General features: G+C 40.1%; 2 protein-coding genes across 2 annotated transcripts; both read right to left on the bottom strand.

Moving 5' to 3' along the window:
• Positions 1 to 1,549: 1,549 nt before the first annotated feature.
• On the bottom strand, positions 1,550 to 11,218 carry sumo2.L (small ubiquitin-like modifier 2 L homeolog). Its single transcript, NM_001086616.1, is given in 4 exon segments — positions 1,550 to 2,261; positions 8,125 to 8,196; positions 9,310 to 9,441; positions 11,123 to 11,218. Coding segments are annotated over 4 exon segments (288 nt in total). The 5' UTR covers positions 11,144 to 11,218; the 3' UTR covers positions 1,550 to 2,198.
• On the bottom strand, positions 2,269 to 5,268 carry LOC121398297. Its single transcript, XM_041577358.1, has 2 exons — positions 3,380 to 5,268; positions 2,269 to 3,340 (listed from the first exon to the last, which is right to left on the bottom strand). Exons 1-2 carry the CDS (start codon positions 4,200 to 4,202, stop codon positions 3,222 to 3,224), a joined length of 942 nt encoding a protein of 313 aa, XP_041433292.1. The 5' UTR covers positions 4,203 to 5,268; the 3' UTR covers positions 2,269 to 3,221.
• Positions 11,219 to 11,610: the final 392 nt, after the last annotated feature.

Raw genomic sequence — 11,610 nt, 5'->3', positions numbered from 1 at the left:
ACAGACCGCTATGGAGCCTTGAACATACTGGAGGCCATTAAAAGTTCTTTGAAAGCCAAATCCAGCCCCTGGACCCTTCCATAGGACAGCCTTTATGTAATCAAAACAAGTACAGGCAGATTTATTTAGGGTCAAAACTCTCAAATTCAAATTGTGAATTATCCAAACTCGATTCGAGTTTTATTTCAAATTTAGAGATTTATCATACTCTGGCCCTTTAAGAACTCAAATTTGATTCACCACCTTAAACCCGCTGTATAAGTCAGTGGGAGAGGTCCAGGGTTCAATTTGGTGATGTTTGCAGCCTTCCTGACATACGAGTTTTTAGAGAAAAAAAACTTGAACAGAGTATTTTACATTCGATTCGAGTTTTTTTTCTAATTTGAATCAAGTTTTCGGGTAGATTCAATTCGTCCGAGCTGAGAAATTAGATTTTATTCATAAATTTCGATTGGTCGAATTTTGAGTTTTTGGGAGTTTTAAAAAACTCACATGAATTCGAAATTCGACACTTGATAAATGTGCCTCGTAATGTCATTTTTGAGGATGAGTGGACCAGGGACAGTTTGTGGTCTAATCATTATTCCATATTGTAGCAGATGCCAGGCAACAGGTGTAGACTGTATAAGGCTAACAGCTGCGCTTATAATATTCCAGTTATATGGGTGTGAGCAACAGTCTTTTATATTGTGCCATGGAGACATCTTCCTGTAACAGCAGCTGGTCACCCCTGCAAGTAACCTTATCTACAGAGGGCGTTTCAGTAAAATCCCCATCAGAATGAAAGTATTGCTGCAGTTCAGCCTGTCAAATTATAAATAGAGGCTCTGTGACAAATTTCTCAACAGCTTGGATGCCCCCATGGGTTGCAAATTGGTGAATCACTTGGATTTCGTGACTGCAAACAGTACTTGGTTCGCCACTGAGGTTTAGTTGAAGTACATCTGAATTCCATGAATGAGGGGGGGAATTTCAATGACTGGCTATATTTTAAGCTAAACCTATCATTTATTTATAACAAAACTAATTCATAGTGGCCTTTTAAGCCAATGGCCGGCACAGCAGGTTCTGTATGATGCCTCCACCACCCCAAAAGGTTACACGTCACACTTATTTTTTTTGCGGGGGGGAACAACTTACTTTCCATAATAGTGTTGTGACATAAATCCCAAGGTAGAGTCCTGCGCAGAACCAATTTCTAAGACCCGGACCTGCATATTTACCCACTTTGATCCGATACCTGACCCGCAACTGCCTTATCTGCAACGCTCCAACCACCATCAAACAGGAAGTGATGCTGCTGCAAACCCGAACTTGACATCATCAAAAGTGGGTGGGGGCAGAAACAAGTTTTGTAAAACTTTAAAAGGAGTAAAATACAGACAATATTACATAAGATAAGAAATTTAGATGAGACCCGCATCTATACCTGCACCTGAAAATCCTCCACTCATTTCGCAGTGTGCCCGCTTTTTTTGCAGGTAACCCGCGGGTATGCGACTCGCTACAGGACTCTATCACAAGGGGAGAAAAAGAAACAGAACATAGCTTTATTTTAAACAAGATTTATTTAAACAACGAGATGTCAGACTTGAACGGGAAAAACTACCTAAAATGTGTATTTTTTCTTTTTAAAGCTTTCCTATTATTTCACCCGGCTACATGTAACAGCTACATACAAAAAGTTATAAAATCGTTTTCATTTGAATTTAAAGAAAAAAAAAAAAAAAAAATGAAGGGGAAGAAGAAAAAAAAAATAATTTCCCAATTGAGAGATGAGGTTAACTCCCTTCAGTTAATATTAACCAATTAACAGCCAGCTGCTGATAATCAAGACTATCGCCAAGAGAAACTACAATAGACACGGTATCGGCAGTTAAATGGTATGTGGAAAAAAACAAGATGCGAAAACAAAAATAATTTACTGGAATAAAAGTCAAGAAAGCATATCGAAACTGCAGGGAGGTGGGAGAGACTGTGCAACCACCATCTCAATATTGTCTTGGTCCAAAAAGTACTATCACTGATAATGGAAACTGTCAAAAGAGAGAACAAAAGTAACCCCTAGAATAACAAACACACATCCACCCAATATATAAGTACAGTAAAGGAGGAAGAGGGATGGAGGTGAATGCAGTCAGGATGTGTGACCCAGGAGGCAGCGGGTGAGAGGCTGGGGAACAGCAGAGACTAAGGTCTTAGAAGGATCCACCCGTCTGCTGCTGGAAAACATCAATTGTATCTTCGTCCTCCATCTCCAACTAAAAAAAAAAAAAAGCATCCAGTTAAAGCACTTACGTTGCAGAGTTATGGAATGGCACACAGAGGGGCTATATTATGTGTAAATCTTGGCTGAGAATTGTTGCATAAGCTTCCACAGAAATAGCTTGTTGTTCCACCTCCATACATAGGTACAGAGGATTGTAGGAGGACTGTTAGCAACAAAGTAAATCCCAAGAGTAACTTAGCCAAAAGAACTGTTCAGCTTCAGTACAAAAACACAGAAACAAGATTTAAAGGGTTCTTCACCTTCCAAACACTTTTTCCAATTCAGTTTTTTTAGATTACTCCTCAAAAATAAAGACTTTTTTATTACTTTTCATTATTTATTTTTTACCGTTTTTCCAAAATCTACTTTTAAAGGGGATGACAAGTCAAAAAATGTAATTCCTTTTATTGGTCCACTGTCTAATAAACCTATCGTCAATATTCTGTACTTTTTTCATAAAAATCATGATTTTCTGCACTCCAGCTCCCCCTTCTCTCTATGCGCATGGACTTCAGCCTGCATGAATTCCTCAACACGTCAGGCGGGCCCGCGGCTGCTTTACTTAGAGATTCATTAAATTTATCTTTTCATTCCTATAGCCTACCTACCTCCATGACAACGCCACACGCTTTCCCTGACACTACAGAACTCGGAAGAGGGGGGATTGTTTTGAAGTAAAGCAGCCGCGGGCCGGCCCATGTTGAGGAATTCATGCTGAAGTCCGTGTGCATAGAGAGAAGGGGGAGCTGGAACGCGAAAATCATGATTTTTATGAAAAAGGTACAGAATATTTTATTGAAGAATATTGAAGATAGGTTTATTTTATTTATTTTTTTTAAAGGTTAATTTTTATTGAATTTTCAACAAAACAAAAAACAGAAAGAAGTAGAGCCAGATAGAAAAGAAAGAAAGAAGAGAAGAGAGGGGGGAAGAGGAGTAGCTGAAAAAGTGATCAGCGGGCAGTCGAGGTGGCTGGCGACTCAAGCCAGGGGTTCCAAATATTCTCAAATTTCTTAGGGCATCCTCGTGCTAAGTAAGTGAGTTTGTACAGTTCCAATTGCGAATTAACCAATCCAATCCATCTATTCAGAGTCGGTGGCGATGGGCCCATCCAGTGCAGGGCAACTACTTTTTTTGCGTAGAAGAAAAGCAACCGTATTAAACACCTAGTATGTACTCTAGGTACCACGGAGTCAAGGAGACCCAGAAGACAGGTAGCAGGATTAAGTATCTGGGGAAGTTCCAGTTCGGTGGCCATGAAGTTCACAATAGCCCTCCAAAATCTGAGTATCACCGGGCAATCCCACATCAAATGTATAAAATTAGCGACAGGAGCACCACACCTGGGGCAGCTTGGTGAGGCTACTCTTCCCATTGTAAATAGTTTCTGAGGGGTGAGGTATGTTTGATGTATAATCCTAAACTGTATAAGCCTGTCTCTCATGCTCACCAACGGGATATATAAATTGTCTATGATTTCTTCCCAATCATCTGGGTCAATACGAACCCCACTGCTCTCCCACTTATATTTTACCCTGGGATCATATCTATTGGAAATCAAGTGCTTATATGTATTGGATAGGAGCTTGACCTTGGTGGGCTGAGATATCAATTCCTCTATCCCTGTGCAGTGTAAGCGCAGAGGAGGGGTTGGGAATTGCGCTGAGCAAAGATGGCTAATCTGGTTGTATCGAAATTCAGACAAGTCAGGCAGAGAGAGGAGCTGGCGTAGTTTAGGAAGTGTGTGAAAAGTCCCATCCGTGTATACTTGTGACAGCCGCTTCAGACCAAATTCAGTCCACGTTTCCACCTCTGAGAAGGCGGCTAGGTGTGAATAGTTACTATTACCCCATAGAGGGGAATCTGGAGATAGAGTGACATCAGCTTTTGTGAACTGTACAATTGCATCCCAGGCTCTCTTAGTGGCATCCATTACAGGTAATAAAGGGCCAAGATCTTTTCGAGTTCTATATAAAGCATTGTGCAGGCTTTACACAGAGGTAAAATACAGTGCCTCAATTATGGATGCCTGGTTATCAGCGTCAAACACTTTCCAACCGGCTGCATGCGAGGCCTGGGAGGCAAGATAGTACAGCTCATAGTTGGGAGAGGTCAGTCCTAGCTGGTCTTGTGGAGCATTGAGGGTAGCTCTAGACAGTGTGGGCGTTTTGTTCCCCCAAATAAATTCAGATTGCGTTCGATCAATATCAAGTAAAGCTTTCTTGGGTATGTGGCAGGGGGTATTACTCAGTATATAAAGAAATTTAGGAAGATAAATCATTTTGCATATATTAATTCTGCCAAGTAGCGTGAGAGGGAGTTTGGTCCAGTGTGCAAGTGTGTCTTTAAAGTGACGTTGTAAGGGATATAAGTTATGCTGCAAAAACAACATCGGATCTTTATGCACCGTTATCCCTATGTACTTAAAATTATCCGTCACTTGAAGGTTACAGTCTGGGGCCATCTCTATCGGGAGTTGTCCGTCAAGGGGGAATAATATAGACTTGTCCCAGTTAATTTGGAGACCTGAGAACGAACCAAATTTTTTGACAATCCCAAGCACAGAGGCGAGTGAGTCATGTGGGTCTGCTAAGTATAGGAGCGTATCGTCCGCATATAATGAGATCTTCTCTTCAATTGATTTGTAGATGAATCCCCGCACCCTCTGAGATTGCCTAATTGCTATGGCCATGAGTTCAATTGCCAACGCAAATATGAGCGGGGAGAGGGGGACACCCTTGACGGGTACCTCTTGTAAGGCGAAATGGTACAGAAGTAATGCCATTAACCCTGATGGATGCCTTCGGTTCACTGTACATCAGCTTAAGCCATTTTATGAAGGAAGGGCCAAATTATTTTTAGACAGTGGACACCTTAAAGAAATGTAATTTTTTGACTTTACATCCCCTTTAAAGATGAATGTTCATGTCTGGCAGCTCAGTAATTCAGGTGCAGACTCTAAAATGTTACAAGTTTACAACATTTAGTTGATACATTTCTCAGCAGCATCTCTAGAGTATTATCAACTATTGTATCAATTCTAATAACTGCCTGTAATGAAACTCAGAGATTCCACTTAGCAGGGACAAAGATAAGAAATGTATCAGCTAAATGTATCCATTTAGAAGTTTACAGGGTCAGCGACCCCCCCCCTCCCATGGCTGCTTCAGAAGGTGAAAAATGCCACTTTACATTTCAATATTAGAAACATGGTGACACATAGAAAGTCATTGGAAAAAGTCTTTATTTCTGATGAGATCTATCTGAAAACAACTAGTTTGAAGGTGAACCACCCATTTAAATAAACAAGAATGCTTGATTATTCCCCACCAGGAAAATATTGACTATTTTTCTGAAAGTTATACTTCATTATTGCTCTTGCAGATGGGGAGTATTCACGGATACTCTAGAAAAATGTTATTTACACACACACTCTCTCTCTCTCTGAGCCTCTAGTACAGCGTTTCCCAAAATATAGGGACCCAATTTGGGGGAATGCCTATTTGCTCACCTACATACACGAGACTCCTGCTTTAAATGTCAATAAGGATAAAACTATAGCTAAAGGACAATGATTTGCCTATGTTTTTCTATATATTTAACCATGTTATATGCAAAGGGAGATCACGACCATAGACCTGCAGTCTGACAAGTGCAACACAACAGCCTTATTAAAATTTGTGCCAACTGAACCTGTTTATTAAAAAAAAAAAAAAAAAAGGATAGCAGTTATATAATGACAGTGAGCCGTGAATTAAAAGATTGTTCAGCTTTAAAATAAGTTTTATTATGATACAAATTGATATTTTGAGACAATTTGCAAATGATGTTAATTTTGTGTGTTTTATATGTTAAGCTTTTTATGCAGCAGCTCTCCAGTTTGAAATTTCAGTAATCTGGTTGCTAGGGTCCAAAATTCCATAGCAACCATATATTGATTTGAATAAGAGACTGGAATAGGAGAAGGCTTGAAAAGAATAATGAGCAATTATAATAAATGTGTAGCCTTACAGAGCATTTCTTTTTAAGACGGGGTCAGTGGCCCCCATTTCAAAGCTGGAAAGAGTCAGAAGTTGGCAAATAAAAATCAATCTATGAAAAGTTGCTTAGAACTGACCATTCTATAGTAAAGTAAACATTAACTTTAAAGTGAACCACCCCTTTAAAGATAGATAGATCTTTCACAGCAGGAAACCTGCAGTAGTAGAAAAACAAAACCTTTAAGGTTTAAATCGGGGGCCTTTAAAATGATAATAAATTATCAAACCACTAGGCAGGACAGGGCCTTGGGATGATCCATGAAAGGAAGGGGGGGGTATATACCCAAAGAGAAATGCTGGTCTGGACTGAAATTGAAAATATGGCATTTCAAGTAAACTGAGGTCACAAGTCCCCCAACAGCCCAATAAATAGTGACTATATATGGCATTTTACAGCAGCCCCTCTGCCATTAGCCAGAATCCACAGACTGCCAGTCCATGCCTGGATAAATATACACTGTGAGGAGAGTTATACATGTAGCATAAGAAAATGATCTCAATGTATATACACAGCCCTCAAATCCACTTGACCAACATTAACAGGCAGATTACCTACATCAGACTCTGCACTTTAGACATTCTTTGGAAAGGTGGAGCACTTTTATTAAGCTGCCACAGACCAAGTTTACTCTATATGCTGTTTTTTTTCAGATTAGCACAAAGATCGAGAACTTGAATGGCCATAATCCAGCAATATTTACAGCAATATTAACCCCATGCTTCTTGTCCTGTCTACAGACAAAAAAAAAAATACAAAGAAACCCAGGAAAGCCTAATTCAATGGGTGGTATCAATGTGTTAGTCGCCTCCCACTTTTTTTGCATATATTTTATTTTGCAATGGAAAAAATGATTAGTTGCTAGGGGCTATCATAGCAAAACATTTAATAGTTACACAGAAAGCTGAAATTCATGTCAGGATACGAATTTCTCTCTCTCATACACTTTAACAGAGGTTTTACTTGTTACAGAGGATGCTTATATAAGTCCCCCAATTAAACCTTGTGCAAGTTAAAGGAACAGTAACAACAAAAAATTAAAGTGGTTTAAGTAATACAGATATAATGCAGTGTTGCCCTGCACTGGTAAATTTGTTGTGTTTGCTTTAGAAACACTACTGTTGTTTATATAAATAAGCTGCTGTGTAGCCATGGAGGCAGCCATTGAAAGGAGTAGTATAGCCTTTTATTTAATTGTCACCATTGCTACACAGCAGCTTGTTGATATGAACTATAGAAGTGTTTTAACAGTGCAAGTCAGCAGTACTTGATTTTTTTTTTTAAATTGCAAGTTTATTGTGCAACAGCAAGGATCAATACGTACACATAAGCTTGTCAGTACTTTAAAAACTTACATTTTTTGGTTTTACTGTTCCTTTCAGGCTCACTTTTGTTCTAAACAGGATAAACTCATACTGCATGAGAGGGAGTATACTTGGGAAATCATCCAGAAACCCTATGCAATATGCAGAGGTGTTAGGGTTTCAGTTTTTATGAACATAAAATAAAGAGAGCCAGGCGTTACTCCTATCAGCAATGAAGATGGATTTGAGATCAGAAGTTATTCATCCAAAAGAAAAAAAATATCTATAACCAATTTTACTTTAAAAAAGGGGGAAATATAATATACATACTTGTAACACTTCTTTATGCACAAATAGCTACTCAATTGTCCACAGATCAGACAACTGATGCAAGGTACAATGATTTACATCTTGCAGAAGCAACGTTTTGAATATGTATTTGCAATGTAATATCTTTAGCTGCCACATTTAGGTGGTAGTACCAACCACTGTCACTGTAAACGCTAATCTCACCTGTGCGGGCGTATCTGTTTCATTGATTGGCTGCCCATCAAACCGGAATCTAATCTGTCTCATTGACAAACCCTGGAAGGGAAAACATATGATATACTGAATAGTTATGTAAAGTCCTACATTTACCCCACTCTGGGTCAAAAAAGAAAAACATTTCTATTGTATGCATTTAGGATCAGTAACTTAAAAAAAAAAAAAAAAAAAAGTGTTTGTATACTACGAAAAAAAAAAACCCCCAACACATATTTAACTTTAAAATTGCAAAGTCTTTATTAAGAAATAACAACTGAAACTCCACTTGCGCTACTCTTCAGAAAAGGTGATCGGGTGATCCATCGTGCAGCGCCAGGGAGGAGAAATTGTGCACTGCACGGTGGATCGTCGCCCTGTAGCCTTTTCTGAAGAGGAACGCAAGCAGAGTTTCAGTAAGTTATGTCTTAATAAAGACTTTGCGATTTTAAAGTTTAATATGTGTTGGTGTTTTTTTTTCCGCAGTATACAAATGGATTTTTTTAAACATTTTTTGATGTTACTGGTCCTTTAAAGGGATAGTGTCATGGGAAAACATGTTTTTTTAAAAATGAATCAGTTAAAAGTGCTGCTCCAGCAGAATTCTGCGCTGAAATCTATTTCTCAAAAGAGCACACAGATTTTTTTTATATTCAATTTTGAAATCTGACATGGGGCTAGACATATTGTCAATTTCCCAGCTGCCCCAAGTCATGTGACTTGTGCTCTGATAAACTTCAACCGCTCTTTACTGCTGTACTGAAAGTTGGAGTGACATCACCGCCCCCCCAGCAGCCTAAAAACAGAACAATGGGAAGGTAACGAGATGGCAGCTGATCTAAGAATAGCACTTAATAGTAAAAGCCAAGTCCCACTGAGACTGATTCAGTTACATTAAGCAAGAGAAATAACAGCCTGCCAGAAAGTAGTTCCATCCTAAAGTGCAGGCACAAGTCACGACTGGGGCAGCTGGGAAACTGACAAAATTCTGCTGCAGCACTATTAACTGTGTTTTGAAAAAAACATGTTTTTCCATGACAGTAGCCCTTTAAGCCGTTTCCTATGCACAAACTAGTTGCCAGTAAACACAGATTGTCATTTTGTTGGGCAGTTTTAACTTTTCTAGGGTAATACACAGTAGTTCTATAAAGAAGGTTGAAGATATGATCTGATTACCTGACGCTCACAATATGCCTTCATCAGTTTGCTAAGCGGTGTTTGTCGCTTGATCTTGAACTGCACCACAGAGCCGTCCTGGCCGGCCACTTTTAGGTTGATGTGATCGTTGTTCTCAGTCTTAACTCCTTCCTAAAAGAAGTATAAGGTCTATGAAATGGCATCATGGCACAGAAATACTGCAAAAACACATGCAAAAATAGGTTGCAGTTGCAAGACATGAGCTGTTTTACACCCCAAACCAGGGTATATACACCTGGCCCGGGAACATGCTACGTTTGATAATGTGCTCACTAGCCAGTCGCATGCCATCTTTCCTATCAGACTGTAAAATCAGAGAGGAGGTTCCTCTTCTACTTACAGAAACTAAAATGACTGCTGCAAGTTGCACTCCTGGAATGCTTAACAAATGTACAGACATTTAACATACGAGTATTTTGCTCACATACAGAGATAGACTGCTCAAATCTGTTCAATCAATAAATCTCTTCCTATATACTAACCATATACTGCGCTTTCCTTAATCTGAACTCACCACAAAAGAGCCGTGTGCTCATGTCCCCAAATGAATAGCTTGCAGTGATTCAGAACAGATAGTGAAGGTGGATGAAGCAAAGTGCTAATGAACTTACACAATGACAGTGCCGGACTATCCCTGTGTTCACAAGGAAATAGTGCAAGTGCATGACATCACCAAGAGCCAGTCTACACAATTACATGATTCCCCTTCACAATGTTACAGACCAGCACTCAAAGGCTTAATACTATCAAGTTTAAAAGTTCTCAGAACCCTACTGATCACCTACTCCTGCCATATGACTGCTTTTTCTGCTGCATACTATTGTCTAAACTTCTTCCTCAATCCTAAAATGTATCCAATCAACAAGTCCCTTCCTCTGCATCCCAACATCCCTGGACTTCCCACTGTGTATTAACACTACTTTATAATTGACACACATTATATATACATTATATACATATAATACACAAAAGCCATGAATATCTTGTAAATTACATCCGTAGAAACGGTGAGTGCTGATGTCATCAGTTATAAACGGTGAGTTCTGATGTCATCTTTCACATGACTCACTGAAACTTGTGTATTATAATAAATAAAGTACCCCCAGTTGCAAAATATGAGGATATTAGAAGTTACCTTCGGCCTCGTGTTTTATATGGTCATGAAACTCCTCGGTAATTTATAATATCCTAATATTTTACAAGAGGGGGGTACTTTATTCACTATATAGGCTCCCATTATCCCAGGTGCTCCCTAACCTTCAGTTCCCCCAACATACATGGTATGGTTCCCCCCCCGTTCATTAGTTCTATGTGTTATTGTATTACTTTCAGCAACATTCTTGGATCCCTCTCTTCCCCACAGTTACACCATTCCCTGCTAGTTACTGTTACCAACATATCTGGGCTCTGAACCACTTTGATTTCCCAACAGATCCAGCCCTACCTGTAGCCCTCCTTTCCCATACATACACAATGTCCTGTTTTGCTAGCCCCCAGTATGTCTCCCCAGTGCCCATTGGTTAATGTCCCACCTCCTGTTCCTTGCCCATACATATACTGGTCCAATACAGCCATGTTTCCCATAAGTATTCCGTGCTTCCCTCTCCAGGCTGTGTCCCCACGGGCCCCTCCCGCTCACACTTAGCGCCCGCACACCCTGGGCCACTACCTCCTCCCTTCAGCGCTTAGGCCTCCCCACTCCTTCTCCCCCGCACACTCTGTCCTTTGCTCACACCCCACTACCCTTTCTTTCTCTCCCTCCCTCTCTCTCTCTCCCGCCCCGGAGCAGAACCTTGGGCTTATCGTCCGCCATTCTCAATTCTCTCCCGGTGTCCGGTACTCTCGCTGCCTCCTCTTCACAAAGAGCCTGAACTAGCGCGGGACGTGTGACGAGAGCGCGCACGCACGGAAAGGAACCTTTGGCGCACTCTCTGCGTGCGCGTGTCCGTGAAATTTCCACTGCATGTAAAAGCCCGCGTTAGGGAGCACGTGGCAACGGGGGCGCGCAGGGGGAGGGGTTTAAAGATAATGTGAGTAGGGATTAGGTTGGGCTGTATTGAGCCCAGGATTGGCTAAATCCATTCACATTAGTTAATTAGCCCAGTCTTAAATAGAAGAGAGAAGCCAAGATAGAAGACTCCAGAAAAAGACAAATACAAGAGTCCTCTGCACTCAACCCATTATCAATATATAAGACATATACATTTTGTGCCTACTGCTACTGAAAAATGCCTTACCTTTTAAACAAAATAGGTATTGTTTGTCCATATATTGCAATAT

Source organism: Xenopus laevis, chromosome 9_10L (assembly GCF_017654675.1).
Source record: "Xenopus laevis strain J_2021 chromosome 9_10L, Xenopus_laevis_v10.1, whole genome shotgun sequence".
Lineage (NCBI taxonomy): Eukaryota > Metazoa > Chordata > Amphibia > Anura > Pipidae > Xenopus > Xenopus laevis.
This window is presented reverse-complemented; position numbering and strand designations above follow the sequence as displayed.

Coding starts and splice junctions, on each gene's coding strand:
- LOC121398297 (XM_041577358.1), bottom strand. CDS start 4,202: ATGGATGCCACTAAGAGAGCCTGGGATGCAATTGTACAGTTCACAAAA. Junction 3,341..3,379: donor AGTAGTTGCCCTGCACTGGA/TGGGCCCATCGC, acceptor GATGGATTGGAT/TGGTTAATTCGCAATTGGAA.